Source organism: Aquarana catesbeiana, linkage group LG02 (assembly GCF_042186555.1).
Source record: "Aquarana catesbeiana isolate 2022-GZ linkage group LG02, ASM4218655v1, whole genome shotgun sequence".
Lineage (NCBI taxonomy): Eukaryota > Metazoa > Chordata > Amphibia > Anura > Ranidae > Aquarana > Aquarana catesbeiana.
In genome coordinates, this window is record NC_133325.1 from 60,045,534 (window position 1) to 60,062,632 (window position 17,099).

General features: G+C 43.1%; 1 protein-coding gene across 1 annotated transcript in view; it reads right to left on the reverse strand.

Moving 5' to 3' along the window:
- Positions 1-2,309: 2,309 nt before the first annotated feature.
- Positions 2,310-17,099, reverse strand: part of NOX4 (NADPH oxidase 4) — a 348,347-nt gene continuing 333,557 nt past the window's right edge. The window contains exon 18 of the mRNA XM_073612966.1: positions 2,310-3,087. Within this exon, the coding sequence (XP_073469067.1) occupies positions 2,967-3,087 (121 nt within the window). The 3' untranslated portion in view covers positions 2,310-2,966. The remainder of the gene's footprint in view (positions 3,088-17,099) is intronic.

Genomic DNA, 17,099 nt, shown 5'->3' on the forward strand with positions numbered 1-17,099 from the left:
GTCTGGCGGTGCAGCGGGCATCATGATTAACGATGGATCTACATCGGCAGACACTGGTTTTTAATTTTTTTAATAAAGGAATTGTGAAAAACTGCCCCCTGTCTTTATTTATTTTTGACACAAATTATTTTTTGGTGAATGAGTAGGGGTACAATGTATCCCTACTCATTCACATGGGAGGGCAGGATCTGGGGGTCCCGTTGTTAAAGGAGGCTTCCAGATTCCGATAAGCCCCCTGCCCCCTGACCCCCACAACCACTGCCCAGGGTTGTTGGGAAGAGACCCTTGTCCCCATCAACATGGGAGAGCCCCCCCCACCCCAAAGTACCCCCCCCATATTGAGGGCATGTGGTCTGGTATGGTTCAGGAGGGGGGCAGTGCTCACTCACCCCCCCTTTCCTGGCCTGCCAGGCTGCGTGTGCGGATAAGGGTCTGGTATGGATTTTTTGGCATTACGCCCTTTTTCATTTTTTTTTGTATTGTCGGCAATGGCTTGCAGCAGCGAAAGTCAATTTTTCTTCAGAAATGTCAGTTTTGCTGCAGCAGGTTCCATACACAGTACAGATTCGCCACTTTACAGGCAGACTTAGGGGACCCCCCAGGCACTATATTATATTGTTTAAAAACAATATTTAAAAAAAATGTTTTTGCATTGATACATGTCCCACAGGGAGTGCGCCCCCATACCCTTTTTAATAACTTGCATATAAGCCTTTAAAATGGGGACTTTTGATTTTTCAAGTACGAGTCCCATAGATTTTAATAAATTTCCTGGCTCGGGTCTGAACTTTTTCTCTGTTCGGGAGTTCTGGTGCGAACCGAACTGGGGGGTGTTTGGCCGATCACTACTTCTGAAGTGTCAAGTGGAGAAAAGGCATTTTGGTGACCAAACACCAGTGACAGTGTAGAGGTGAGCCGGACTCCTTTGCTTGTTAAGAACATTGAAAGTGTATATCAACCATAACAATGACCTGGACATCCTTTCATGTGCCTGCATCGGGAGAGCTCTGTGACCATTGTGTGCCTTGGACACAGCAGATCACAGATCGGGGTAAAGGGACAATAACATCGGCCCTTTACCATGTGATCAGCTGTGTCCAATCACAGCTGTCACAGTGTAAACAGACTAAATTTCTTTGCTGGTTATCGGCACACAAAGACCGCCTGTGAGGGAAGGAGAACCGAATCTGTAAGGGGCACAGAGAGTACAGTATTTTACACTGAGACACAGTGCCCTGATCATCAGTGCCTTTATTATCAGTGCAGCATCCGCGCCCCCCCCCCCCAGTGCAGCTTATCAGTGCCCATCAGTGCAGCCTTATCAGTGCCTCCTCGTCAGTGGCCATCAGTGCAGCCTTATCAGTGCAACCTCATCAGTGCACATCATTAAAAAAAAAATACTTATTTGCTAAATTTTATAACAGAAACTAGAAAAAAATATTTTTTTTTTGTTTTTTTGTTTATCTAGCGAAAAATAAAAACCCCAGAGGTGATTCAAAACCACAAAAAGAAAGCTCTATCTGTCTCAAAAAAATGATACAAAGCTAATTTGGGTATAGTGTTGCATGCCATGCTGAGTAATTATCTATCAAAATGTGACAGTGTTGAAATCTGAAAATTGGCCTGGGCAGGAAGGGGGTCAAAGTGTCTGATATTAAAGTGGTTAAAGTTATGCTCAGTGGGAAGAATGCCCCTTATACTGGTGGTTGGTGGGAGAATGCCCCTTACTATTGGTGGTCAGTGAGAAGAATGACCTCCTTACAGTGGTGATCCATGGGAAAAATGGGACACGCTCTGGTGTTCTGTAGGAAGAATGCCCCAATAGAGTGGTAGTCAGAATGCCACGCTTACAGACCTCTAAAAAGTCCATTGCTGTCATGCTACTGGTTCTGCCAAGTGGTATTGGACCCATAACTATGCAGACATCATCTGATGGGAGGTCAATTAGCTGCAGCTCAAGAAACCTCTAGCAACCTCTGAAGGAACCCTGGTTGAGAATGGCTTGATTATTCTGATGGTGTTTCTTCAACAATAGTTTATATAGCATAATCAGCAAGCACGCCTGCTAGTGAAGGAAATAGATTGTTTGGGCCAGCTTGGGCCAAACAGAACTATTGAAAGGCACAGTAAACATGGAGTTAGGCTTTAAAAATCACAAGCTAGCTAAATTGTGCATTCAGATTGGCACAACCGCTAGCATAACCAGTCTGTTCAACTGTATCCAAGATAAGAGTGGCACCTAAAGTATCTGCATGATATGTGCATGATCATTTTAGTCAATCATTAAAAAATCATTTAGATCTCGTAGCAAATCTATAAACGTATTAAATCAAGTTGTAATCCACCAATAGATATTCATTTATTTAGTGTCCTTAGCACTTACAAGTCTTAGTTGTCTCCCCTGACAAAATGACTTTTCATACAATTATTTCCTCTATATTCCATCTGTGTAGAATACAAAAATGAGGATGTGAATCATGCTGCCCTCCAGAGCTGGTCAATGTCAAACAAAAATCTGCTGGTCAAAACTGCAAATGACCATTTAGTCACATTATAAGCACCACTGCAAAAATACTGAAGCAATTGCATAGAATAAAAGTAAATATTTAAATAGGTTTGCATACAAAGGTAATTAGTAAATCTCCCTTCTCGTTTTCCTATCAATAGAAAGCATACATAAAAAGTGCCATTGAAATCTACAAAATGCCCTTTCGTTTGACCGCATTTTCATTAGATATTTCAGTAAAATGGGGTCTTTTTCTCAATGGATGTCAAGTATTTTGTTACAAAAATACAGTGCATAGAACAAGCCACAATTAACGTTGTTTTGTAAGCAGTAATCCCTTCATTAATTAAATAGCTGCAACGTGGATAAGAGTCAATCGTAGTGATTTGCGTCCCTCTATTGATTAAGGTTCTTTGGTTCATGTTAATTGCACTTGGTCTCCCCTGCCGTGTATTTAATCTTAACTGAAGGACTCTTTGTTGTATTCAAACCGCGTTCCATAACGGTTAGGACGATTGCACATTTTGTGAAGATCCTTGGAGAGTCCCTTTGGCCCGCAGCAAAACACTCCCACCGATTTCCTGGAAATGAACAAAATAAATGATGAGTCTGATATGGTTGTATGTGTCGATCACTACCTCTCTTCAGAAAAACCTGAGAGCTTTTAATCTGTATCCAATGCACGTATGTTTGTTACCTGGTACAGCCTTTGTCATCATCAGCAACCAATTTTGCGAAGGAGGTGATTGGCCAACTACCACCTTCACATAAGTTGTTTTCTTGCAGGTTAAGGTTGGGGCAATTGTTATAGTAATGGCTATGATTTACTAGACATGTGCATTCGTTTTCGTCCGAATGCATTTTCGTCCGAATTTCAGGTATTTTCGTTATCATTTTAACAAACGATAACGAAAGTGCAGAATCCGAAAAACGAAAGATCTGACATAAACAAATGCTTTATTTTCGTTGCTACAACAGTTTGATATAGATAGGAGATTCGACATGATGATGACAATAACAATCTGTGTCCATCAAACCTGTGGTCGAATGTGCCTAACCTTAACTCTATTAGTCCAAGATTATTCTACATCGAAAGAAAAGATTCGACGTAGAGAGAAAAGATTCGACGTAGGGGAGAAAAGATTTGACGTAGGGGAGAAAAGATTCGATGTAGGGGAGAAAAGATAAATAAAAATAATGATGATGATGAATGTTATTGGCTGATTGTAACCAAAGAGGAGGAGCAGTAAAATAGCTAGAACTAAGTACATACATACTTTGGCTTATGGTGTCTGTTGAAAGTTCTAAGAAGGTTCGACGGAGCAGGTAAACTATACAGCGTCGTACAGTTTAGCTGCTCTGTCGAATATTCTTTGAACATTTGACAGACACCATAAGCCTTCAATGACAGATTCGACCTTAATTTGGATTTTCGGACGAATGCAATTTTTAACGAAAAACGAAATAAATAAAAACGAATTTCGGGAGTAACTAAATACATTTATTTTTCGGACGAAAACGAAATTCCGAAACGAAATATTTCAGTGTGCACATGTCTATGATTTACTCTGTGATTTGGCCTAGGGTTTGGACTTTGGCTAGAGCTAGGGTCTTTAGTATAAAGCTGAACCCCAGCCACATATAAAAAACACAAACAAATGCAGCTCAGTGTTTCCTAAAAAGATAAGTATGGTTAAAGCTTTCCTGGCCATACTTCTCTTATGGACATTGTTAATTTTGATGTCAAATTTCCATTTAGTTTCAGTCATAGTCTTTTGACTAAAATGCCAATTTAGTTTTGGTCGTATTTTAGTAATTTGAATTGTTTTAGCTTTAGTCGTATTTTAGTTGACTAAAATCTCCAGTACATTATAGTAAACTAAAATCTCCAGTACATTATAGTAAACTAGAATCTGCAGTAGAAAAATTGGCAATTGAAGAGGCGATATGGACAATCATGGTACAGTATAGACTTTCACAGTTGTAATACAAGAATACAATCTGCAGTACCCACCTGAACTTCTGCTTTCCTTGGAGCTCTGCCTGTCTGTTAAAGTCCCAGCCCCCTGACTCTATCGGCAAGCTGTATTGGTTAAGAGTCGCAGTTTAAGCTGCGAAGTTTCAAAACTCTCAACAAGCAAAATGCCATTTATTTCAACGGCCCCTGTTCACATCTGAGCTTTCTGGTGCTTGAAGCAAAACTCCTGAGCTTCTTTTTGGCAGATTACAAGCATTTTTGGCCCCATAGACTTGAGCAGAAAAGCGCTCGTAAAAAACACTCAAATAGCAGCTCTCCACTCCTAATTTCCTCTCCCTCTCCTCCCCCTAGTGCTTGCTATTGGCTAAACAAAAACACCTGAAGCTGTAAATGCTTGCAATACACTTACAGAAGGCTGTAAAAAGCTGCAGAAAAGCTTAAAAAATGCCTGAAAAATGCCAGTTAATCGATACTCTCAGGTGTAAATGGAACCTCAATCTCTTTTCCTCCAGATGTAAAGAGTGCTCCCTTGTCCTCTTGGTGACCTTAGAATGAATAACTCAACATCAAGTTCACTATACGGACCCCTTATGTATTTGTACATGTTGATCATATCCTCCCTTAATCTCATTTTCTCAAGAGAGAATAAATTCAGTTCCTCTAATCTTTCCTCATAGCTGAGCTCCTCCATGCCTCTTATTAGTTTGGTTGCTCTTCTCTGCACTTTCTCCAGTCCCCAAAATCCTTTTTGTGAACTGGTGCCCAAAACTGAACTGCATATTCCAGATGAATATTTTTCAGTCTTACTAATGATTTGTACAGGGGCAAAATGATATATCTGTCTCTGGAGTCCATACCTCTCTTAATACAAGAAAGGATGTTGCTTGTTTTGGAAACTGCAGCTTGGCATTGCATGCTATTATTAAGATTATGATCTACCAGAACCCCCAGATCCTTCTCCACCATTGACTTCCCCAGTTGTACTCTCCCTAGTATGTATGATGCATGCATATTCTTAGCCCCCAAGTGCATAACTTTACGTTTATCAACATTAAACTTAATTTGCCACATAGTTGCCCAATTATACAGTACTTTGAGGTCAGCTTGTAAATTGGAGACATCCTGTAAGGACGTTATTCCACTGCATAGCTTGGTGTCATCTGCAAAGACTGAAATGGTACTTTTAATCCCAGACCCTATATCATTTTAAATATATTAAAAAGTAGGGGGCCCAACACTGAACCTTGGGGTACACTACTAATAACCTTAGACCATTCAGAGTAAGAATCATTAACCACTACTCTCTGAATTCAGTCTTTTAGCCAGTTTTCTATCCATTTACAAACTGATTTTTCCAAGCCTGTAGACTTTACCTTACACATGAGCCATGTGTGGGGAACTGTGTCGAACGTTTTTGCAAAATCCAAGTATACCACATCCACAGCAACCGTTCTGTCCAAGGTTTTACTTACCTCCTCATAAAAAGGAATCAGATTTGTTTGACAACTTCTGCCTTTCATGAATCCATGCTTTCTGTTGCTTAAAATACTTTTTCCAGCAAGAACTCGTCTACGTGGTCTTAAGTTAAGTTAAACTAACACCTAAACTAACAGGTCTATAGTTACTCGGTAAAGACTTTGATCCCTTTTTAAATATAGGCACCACATTGGCCCTACGTCAATCCAGTGGTTCTATGCCATTCATTAACGTGTCCCTAAAAATTAGAAACAATGGCTTTAAAATGACAGAGCTCAACTCTTTTAGGATCTGTTCAAACCATAAATAATAATGTTATTAGATTTTTACTCCAGGAGTATATAATGAGCTTGGAAATTCTACGGAAATGCTGAAATAATGCATTACAATTTAACTAAACCCATTCGATTTTAGTCGACTATAATGTACTGGAGATTTTAGTAGACTAAATGAAAATTGGAATTGATTTTCGTCAATTGACTTAACCACTTGCCGACCGCCTCACGACGATATACGTTGGCAGAATGGCACGGGCAGGCAGAATCACGTACCTGTACGTGAACTGCCTCCCACGGGCGGGGGGTCCGATCGGACCCCTCCCCGGTGGCCGAGGCGGTCGGCGTTTGTCCCCCGGCGATCGGAGGTGAGGGGGAGGCCATCCATTCATGGCCCCCCCCCCCCTCGTGATCGCTCCCGGCCAATCAGATCATTCCTCTGCTGCTGTATGCTAAACAGAAGCAGAGGAAATAATGTCATCTCTCCTCGGCTCGGTATTTTCCGTTCCGGCGCCGAGGAGAGAAGACTTCAATGTGAGTGCACAAACACTACACATACAGTAGAACATGCCAGGCATACAATACACCCCCCTTTACCACCCGATCACCCCCAATCCCCCCCCCCCCCCCCCGTCACACTGACACCAAGCAGTTTTTTTTTTTCTGATTACTGCATTGGTGTCAGTTTGTGACAGTTAGTGTGGTAGGGCAGTTAGTGTTAGCCCCCTTTAGGTCTAGGACACCCCCCTAACCCCCCTAATAAAGTTTTAACCCCTTGATCACCCCTCGTCGCCAGTGTCAGTGTCAGATCGTTTTTCTGATCGCTGTATTAGTGTCACTGGTGACGCTAGTTAGGGAGGTAAATATAAAGGTTCACTGTCAGCGTTTTATAGAATCAGGGACCCCCATATACTACCTAATAAAGGTTTTAACCCCTTGATTGCCCCCTAGTTAACCCTTTCACCAGTGATCACCGTATAAGTGTTACGGGTGACGCTGGTTAGTTTGTTTATTTTTTATAGTGTCAGGGCACCCGCCGTTTATTACCTAATAAAGGTTTAGCCCCCTGATCGCCCAGCAGTGATATGCGTCGCCCCAGGCAGCGTCAGGTTAGCGCCAGTACTGCTAACACCCACGCACACGCAGCATACGCCTCCCTTAGTGGTATAGTATCTGAACGGATCAATATCTGATCCGATCAGATCTATACTAGCGTCCCCAGCAGTTTAGGGTTCCCAAAAACGCAGTGTTAACGGGATCAGCCCAGATACCTGCTAGCACCTGCGTTTTGCACTTCCGCCCGGCCCAGCCCAAGTGCAGTATCGATCGATCACTGTCACTTACAAAACACTAAACGCATAACTGCAGCATTCGCAGAGTCAGGCCTGATCCCTGCGATTGCTAACAGTTTTTTTGGTAGCGTTTTGGTGAACTGGCAAGCACCAGCGGCCTAGTACACCCCAGTCATAGTCAAACCAGCACTGCAGTAACACTTGGTGACGTGGCGAGTCCCATAAGTGCAGTTCAAGCTGGTGAGGTGGCAAGCACAAGTAGTGTCCCGCTGCCACCAAGAAGAAGACAAACAGGCCCGTCGTGCCCATAGTGCCCTTCCTGCTGCATCAGGGGCGGATCCAGAGTCTAGTCTCGGGAGGGGCACTGTCAGAAATACGTTTTTTTGTAGGCAATTTATCAGGGAAATGGCTGATGTTGCTTCATTCATCACTGCACCATTGTTGTTATGGTGTCAGGATGATTGAAGCGCATTATTTCTATTATTACATTGTAATATAAAATGAAATGGTTCAACTCACCATAATGCAGAATCAGTGGGAGCCCCGAGTGTGTCACTTTCCACCGTCACCTGCCACACCTTGCGGATTGTCACTTGCCACGTCATCTGCCACACCTTGTGGATTGTCACTTGCCACGTCACCTGCCACACCTTGCGGATTGTCACTTGCCACGTCACCTGCCACACCTTGCGGATTGTCACTTGCCACGTCATCAGGCACACCTTGCGGATTGTCACTTGCCACGTCATCTGCCACACCTTGCGGATTGTCACTTGCCACGTCATCTGCCACACCTTGCAGATTGTCACTTGCCACGTCACCTGCCACACCTTGCGGATTGTCACTTGCCACGTCACCTGCCACACCTTGCAGATTGTCACTTGCCACGTCACCTGCCACACATTGTGAATTGTCACTTACCACATCACCTGCCACACCTTTCGGATTGTCACTTGCCACGTCACTTGCCACACATTGCGGATTGTCCACTTGCCACGTCACCTGTCACTTGCCACGTCACCTGCCACACCTTGCGGATTGTCACTTGCCACGTCACCTGCCACACCTTGCGGATTTTCACTTGCCACGTCACTTGCCACACATTGCGGATTGTCCACTTGCCACGTCACCTGTCACTTGCCATGTCACCTGCCACAATTTGCGGATAGTCACCTGCCTGCTAAGGTGGTGTTTTGTCTGTTTCTTGCTTTGTCCCAGACTCAAGCAGCAGAGAGATAATGTAATCTCTCTGCTGCTCACGCTGCCTGCACAGTGAGGGCGGAACTTAGTTACTGCAGGGAGGTGAGAGATGATCTCATCTCTCTGCTCCCCGTCCTTCGGCTAGCTGATTGGCCAGCTGTGCGCTCAAGCCTAGCCGCCCACACACTGACGCGGCAGCCCGGCCCGCCCGCCCACAACTCACGTCGACTGCTCGGTGCTCGCAAACCACGCCGCCCGGTTCGCCCGCGGAGAGACCTGCGGAGCGGCTCGCGGAGCCGCCCGCTCTCTCATCTGCCAGGCCAGCAACAAATTTCTCGGGGGTGGCAATAGCCCCGTTGCCCCCCCCTGGATCCGCCCCTGTGCTGCATTCGCCAATCCTAATTGGGAACCCACCACTTCTGCAGCACCCGTACTTCCCCCATTCACATCCCCAACCAAATGCAGTCGGCTGCATGAGAGGCATTTTTATGTCCTCCCGAGTACCCCTACCCAACGAATCCCCCCCAAAAAGATGTCGTGTCTGCAGCAAGCGCGGATATAGGCGTGACACCCGCTATTATTGTCCCTCCTGTCCTGACAATCTCAGTCTTTGCATTGGTGAATGTTTTGAACGCTACCATTCACTAGTTGAGTATTAGCGTAGCGTAGAGCATTGCACAGACTAGGCACACTTTCACAGGGTCTCCCAAGATGCCATTGCATTTTGAGAGACCCGAACCTGGAACCGGTTACCGTTATAAAAGTTACAGTTACAAAAAAAAGTGTAAAAAAAAAAAAAACACACAAAAATATATATTAAAAAAAAAAAAAAATAGTTGTCGTTTCATTGTTCTCTCTCTCTCTATTCTCTCTCTATTGTTCTGCTCTTTTTTACTGTATTCTATTCTGCAATGTTTTATTGTTATTATGTTTTATCATGTTTGCTTTTCAGATATGCAATTCTTTATACTTTACCGTTTACTGTGTTTTATTGTTAACCGTTTTTTTGTCTTCAGACCAGAGTGGCTCCAAACATCTCTATGGCCTAAGAAACCGGAAGCTACGAGCATTTCATGACTTAGATTTCGCCGGATGTAAACAGCGCCATTGGGAAATTGGGAAAGCATTTTATCACACCGATCTTGGTGTGGTCAGATGCTTTGAGGGCAGAGGAGAGATCTAGGGTCTAATAGACCCCAATTTTTTCAAAAAAGAGTACCTGTCACTACCTATTGCTATCATAGGGGATATTTACATTCCCTGAGATAACAATAAAAATGATTTTTAAAAAAAATGAAAGGAACAGTTTAAAAATATCCCCCCTGAGATGTATAGTGAGTATTTTGCAGACCTCACTTTTTGTCACAAAGTTTTGAAAATTGAAAAAAGAAAAAAAAATGTTTTTTTCTTGTCTTTCTTCATTTTCAAAAACAAATGAGAGCTGCAAAATACTCACCATGCCTCTCAGCAAATAGCTTGGGGTGTCTACTTTCCAAAATGGGGTCATTTGGGCATTCCATGGCCTCCGAAACTGTGATAGGCAGTGAAGAGTGAAATAAAAAATTTACACCCTTAGAAATCCTGAAGGCGGTGATTGGATTTCGGGGCCCTGTACGTGGCTAGGCTCCCAAAAAATCCCACACATGGGGTATCCCCATACTCAGGAGAAGCAGTAGAATGTATTTTGGGGTGCAATTCCATATATGCCCATGGCCTGTGTGAGCAATATATCATTTAGTGACAACCTTGTGCAAAAAAAAATAAAAATTTGTCACTTTCCCGCAACTTGTGTCAAAATATAAAATATTCCATGGACTTAACATGCCTCTCATAAAATAGCTTGGGGTGTCTACTTTCCAAAATGGGGTCATTTGTGGGGGTTTTGTGCCATCTGGGCATTTTATGGCCTTCAAAACTGTGATAAGTAGTGAGGAGTGAAATCAAAAATTTACGCCCTTAGAAATCCTGAAGGCGGTGATTGGTTTTCGGGGCACCGTACGCGGCTAGGCTCCCAAAAAGTCCCACACATGTGGTATCCCCGTACTCAGGAGAAGCAGCTGAATGTATTTTGGGGTGCAATTCCACATATGTCCAAGGCCTGTGTGAGCAATATATCATTTAGTGACAACTTTTTGTAATTTTTTTTTTTTTTTTTCATTATTCAATCACTTGGGACAAAAAAATTAATATTTAATGGGCTCAACATGCCTCTTACCAATTTCCTTGGGGTGTCTACTTTCCAAAATGGGGTCATTTGGGGGGGGTTGTACTGCCCTGCCATTTTAGCACCTCAAGAAATGACATAGGCAGTCATAAACTAAAAGCTGTGTAAATTCCAGAAAATGTACCCTAGTTTGTAGACGCTATAACTTTTGCACAAACCAATAAATATACGCTTATTGACATTTTTTTTACCAAAGACATGTGGCCGAATACATTTTGGCCTAAATGTATGACTAAAATTGAGTTTATTGGATTTTTTTTATAACAAAAAGTAGAAAATATCATTTTTTTCAAAATTTTCGGTCTTTTCCCGTTTATAGCGCAAAAAATAAAAACCGCAGAGGTGATCAAATAACATCAAAATAAAGCTCTATTTGTGGGAAGAAAAAGACGCAAATTTCGTTTGGGTACAGCATTGCATGACCGCGCAATTAGCAGTTAAAGCGACGCAGTGCCAAATTGTAAAAAGTGCTCTGGTCAGGAAGGGGGTAAATCCTTCCGGGGCTGAAGTGGTTAATTCTAATTTTATTTTCATTTAGATTTGTCACTGAATACATGCAGCTGACGAAAACTATGACGAAAATATTTTCGTTGATAAAATTAACACTGCTTGTGGGTCACAGAAGTACAATTCATTTTGTACTCCTGTGACCGATAGTCAGCTGATTTCAGGCTATTGGCCCGCTATCAGCTGATGGGGCAGAGTCATTCGAGGCTCTGGAACCATCTGACTGATCATGTGGAGTGAACAGCCTCCAGTGCTCACAATGCAGCAGGGTAGCTACTTGGCATGGGACCCAGAAGCTAGCAAAGATCAGTGTAGTGCTTACTACAGAAATTTCTAGCTTTCATGGGGATCCCACAGGTATGGCACATACATACTTACATTGGTCCAAGCTGGGCAAACATACAGTATTCACAAAAGTGAGTACACCCCTCACATTTTTGTAAATATTTTATTATATCTTTTCACGTGACAACACTGAAGAAATGACACTTTGCTACAATGTAAAGTAATTAGTGTACAGCTTGTTTAACAGTGTAAATTTGCTGTCCCCTCAAAATAACTCAACACACAGCCATTAATGTCTAAACCTCTGGCAACAAAAGTGAGTACACCCCTAAGGGAAAATATCCAAATTGGGCCCAAAGTATCAATATTTTGTGTGGCCACCATTATTTTCCAGCACTGCCTTAACCCTCATGGGCATGACGACATCACAGAGCTGGTGGATGTTAGAGACCTTGCGCTCCTCCACCCTCCGTTTGAGGATGCCCCACAGATGCTCAATAGGGTTTAGGTCTGGAGGCATGCTTAGCCAGTCCATGACCTTTACCCTCAGCTTCTTTAGCAAGGCAGTGGTAATTTTGGAGGTGTGTTTGGGGTCGTTATGTTGGAATACTGCCCTATGGCCCAGTTTCGGAAGGGAGGGGATCATGCTCTGCTTCAGTATGTCACATTACATGTTGGCATTCATGGTTCTCTCAATGAACTGTAGCTCCCCAGTGCCAGCAGTACTCATGCAGCCCCAGACCATGACACTCCCACCACCATGCTTGACTGTAGGCAAGACACACTTGTCTTTGTACCCCTCATCTGATTGCCACCACACACAATTGACACCATCTGAACTAAATACCTTTACCCTGGTCTCATCAGAACATAGGACATGGTTCCAGTAATCAATGTCCTTAGTCTGCTTGTCTTCAGCAAACTGTTTGTGGGCTTTCTTGTGCATTATCTTTAGAAGAGGCTTCCTTTTAGAATGACAGCCATGCAAACCAATTTGATGCAGTGTGCAGCGCATGGTCTGAGCACTGACAGGCTGACCCCCCCACCCCATTCAACCTCTGCAGCAATGCTGGCAGCACTCATACATCTATTTCCCAAAGATAACCTCTAGATATGATGCTGAGCATGTGCACTCGACTTCTTTGGTCGACCATGGCGAGGCCTGTTCTGAGTGGAACCTGTCCTGTTAAACCGCTGTATGGTCTTGGCCACCATGCTGCAGCTCAGTTTCAGGGTCTTGGCAATCTTCTTATAGCCTAGGCCATCTTTATGTAGAGCAACCATTCTTTTTTTCAGATCCTCAGAGAGTTCTTTGCCATGAGGTGCCATGTTGAACTTCCAGTGATCAGTATGAGAGAGTGAGCGCGATAACACCAAATTTAACATACCTGCTCCCCATTCACACCTTAGACCTTGTAACACTAATGAGTGACATGACACCGGGGGGGGTGGCTAATTGGGCCCAATTTGGACATTTTCAGTTAGGGGTGTACTCACTGTTGTTGCCGGCGGTTTAGACATTAATGGCTGTGTGTTGAGTTATTTTGAGGGGACAGCAAATTGACACTGTTATACAAGCTGTACACTCACTACTTTACATTGTAGCAAAGTGTCATTTCTTCAGTGTTGTCACATGAAGAGATATAATAAAATATTTACAAAAATGTGAGGGGTGTACTCACTTTTGTGAGATACTGTATTTATGTAAAAATTGCCATTTCTAAACTTTAGCTGGTAATTTGGGTTTTAGGAATTGGCCCTGGATGCTTCAATGGGTCAGACCTCTGCAGGCATGCTGCGGTGTCTGGCACCAAGCAGTGTGTAGCAGATCGCTGCCTCCAGCGGCTTGCCTTCTTCACATAGTGCATCCTGGCGCCATCTCTTCCTCAGGTAAGCGATACAGGTGCCTGGCCATCCACATGATGTAAAAGACATCATGATTCATCAGATCAGGCGACCTCCTTCCACTGCTCTGTGGTCCAATTCTGATACTCAAGTGCTCATTGTGGGCACTTTTGGCTGTGGATATGGGTTAGCCCCATACACAACAAACTGTGTGTTCTGACACCTTTCTATCAGAATCATTACCTTTTTCAGGCAATTTGCGCTACAGTAGCTTTTCTATTGGATTTGACTACATTGGCCAGCCTTCCATATGCTTTAATCAGCCTTGGCCGCCCATAACCCTGTCACTGGTTTCCATCCTTGGACCACTTTGAGTAGGCCCTGACCACTGCAGACCGGGAACATCCCACAACGGCTGCAGTTTTGGAGTTGCTCTGACCCAGTTGTCCTGCCATTGCAATTTGGTCCTTGTCAAAGTCACTCAAATCCTTACACTTGCCCATTTTTTTCTGCTTTCAACACATCAACTTCAGGGGCAACATGTTTACTTGTTGCCTAATATATCCCACCCATTTTCAGATGCCATTGTAATGAGATAATCAATGTTATTCACTTTACCTGTGTTGTTATGCAAGTTAAACTATAAGTTGTATCACACACAAACTTGTTATTGTTGTCAGGAGCCTTGAAGCCATGCATTCCTAGCACAACATTAAGTGTACTAATTCACTGACTGTACAGTATAAGGTATAAAATAATCACCAGTGAGCTGTTTGAGCTGCCCAGTCTTCATGGGCTCAGCTACAATAAATGACACTGTGACAGCATGGATATCAGTCCCCTGCAGTACTTTATATTTACCTTTTATTATCAGGAGCTTAGGAAGTGATTGCAAACATTTACTATAAAAATGGAAACCATTTTAACATAATTTTAAATACAAAGATCTATAATTGTAATAATTATGCCACATCAGTTGATTACTTGGATTAGGTATACATGATTTTTACTCATATAATACACGTATACCAGTACTTATAGAGCATATAAAAAAAAGTATATAACGCTTGGATATGCCTGATGTGGCATACATTTGGGGTTTAGCAGCAGTTGACAAATCACTACACAGCGGTATATAAGCCTATACATGGGGATATAATGCATTTCCCACAGCCTGCAATCAGTAAGGGAGGATATTCTGGGAAGGGGCACCGGCGGCCTGCTGAGCTGCCTTGATAACATCATGGAACTCCACGGCAACATGCAGTAAACTAATTATGCTTTCTGTGAATATTGCCATGGTTAATGTATGGACAGGAAGACACCGGGAGCTAATGCACATTCGCCTAGTCTGATTTACAAAAGGGATTACTCTTTAAAATGTTACCTCTGTGTAAACCCTTCAGGTCCTGGAGACACACAGATCATAAGACCTACCTAGCTGTCTATATATCTGAGCTGGATGCATTCAAATTGAAAAAGGGAACTTCTACTAGGCATGACGTTCAGGTTTGCCACTACCACGGGTTACTGACAAAACCCCCAGGATTTGCTGTGTTCACAAAATTGTACTGAAAGCTTAAGGCCTGTTTCACACGGGCTTCACCTTGTATAAGCCCCCGGGCACACTGGTACGACTTTAAGTATGGCATGTGATTTACAAATCATTAGACATGTGCATTAGTTTTCGTCCGAATGCATTTTCGTCCGAATTTTGGACAATTTCGTTATCGCTTTAACAAACGATAGCGAACGTGCAGAATCCGAAAACCGAAAGATCCGACATAAACAAATGCTTTATTTTCGTTTTCGTTGCGACAACAGTTCGATATAGATAGGAGATTTAACATGACGCTGACAATAGTGATCTGTGTCCATCGAACCTGTGGTCGAATGTGCCTAACCTTAGCTCTATTAGTCCAAGATTATTCTACATAGAGAGAAAAGATTCGATATTATACAGACAATAGCAAAAAAGGTCGAATGTGCCTAACCTAACTCTATTTGTCCAAGATTATTCGACAGAGAGAAAAGATTCGACATGAAGATTCGGCGAAGCCGTCGCCGCGAGCAGACATTTATGGTCAAATAGTGCGCCCACAGGCTATAGAAGAATTCTAATGTTGGTTGACTAGTAATAATAATAATAATAATAATAATAATACAACATTAGAATTCTACTATAGTTCGTAGGCGGAACATTCGACTGGAAATGTACGATTGCGGGGTCATACAGTTTAACTGCTCCGTCAAATCTTCTTAGAACATTCGACAGACACCATAAGCCTTCAATGACAGATTCAACCTTAATTATTTCGGATTTTCGGACGAATGCATTTTTTAATGAAACAAAATAAATAAAAACGAATTTCGGGAGTAACTAAATAAATTTATTTTTCGGATGAAAACGAAATTCCGAAACAAAATATTTCAGTGTGCACATGTCTACAAATCATACCCGAAGTAGAATCTAACGTGTTTCTATGGCAGTGTCTTAAGGCCGGGATCACATTGCTCTGACATGGAAGTCGGACGACTTCAGATCCGACTTTGCCCTATGACTTCATGTCCGACTTCCATGCGACTTCAATGAACGGGATACGACTTTAATCCGACCATACCAGGCCCTTTGAGTCTGGTATGAACCTTTTGGGGGGGACCCCACGCCAAAATAAAAAAAATCAAAAAACGGCATGGGCCCCCTGTCCTAAGATCATACCAGACCACATGCCCTCAACATGGGGGGGAGGGGTGGGTGCTTGTTGATGGGGACAAGGGCCTCTTCCTGACAACCCTGGGCGGTGATTGTGGGAATCTGTGGGCAGGGGGCTTATCAGAGTCTGGAAGCCCCCTTTAATAAGGAGGCCCCAGCTCCCCCCCCATGTGACTGAGTATGGGGTACATTGTGCCCTTACCCATTCACCCCCGAAAAAAGCAGTGTAGTGTAAAAAAAAAGAGACGGTTTTTGACAAGTCCTTTTTTTTAAAGTGAAGAATGTCCCCTGTCGAAGCTCCAACGTGTCCGCTTTCTCCAGTTCCGCCACCGATCTGTTCTTCCTCCAGTTTTCTCCCTTCGTTGCTGACTTCTGCTTCCCGCAATGTTTTCTTTCTCCGGTCTTCTTCCTCCGCTGCTGTCTTCTCAGCCACCGACCCGGTCCTCTTTTGACACTGGCTCCCCCTGTTGTGTCAGCTCAGATGTCTGCCAGTTTTTATATAGCGATGGGGCGTGGTCACCAGCTGACGTCACCATGACGTCATGTGACAATGATGATCAAAAGACACAATTTACTAGGAGCTGCCAGTGGAAGCGGTTCAGAAACGACAAAGCCCCATGTTTGAGGATAAAATAAAAGTGAACATATCAGGATAGTTTCCTTTGTTTTCCTATTTCCCACCCACATTCCTTTTGCTTATCCCTTCCATTTAGCTAGCCATCATCTTGAGTGTACCTACCTATCAGTAAATAAACAAAAATCCAATTGTCCTTCTTTAAAATCAAAGCATCCCAAACT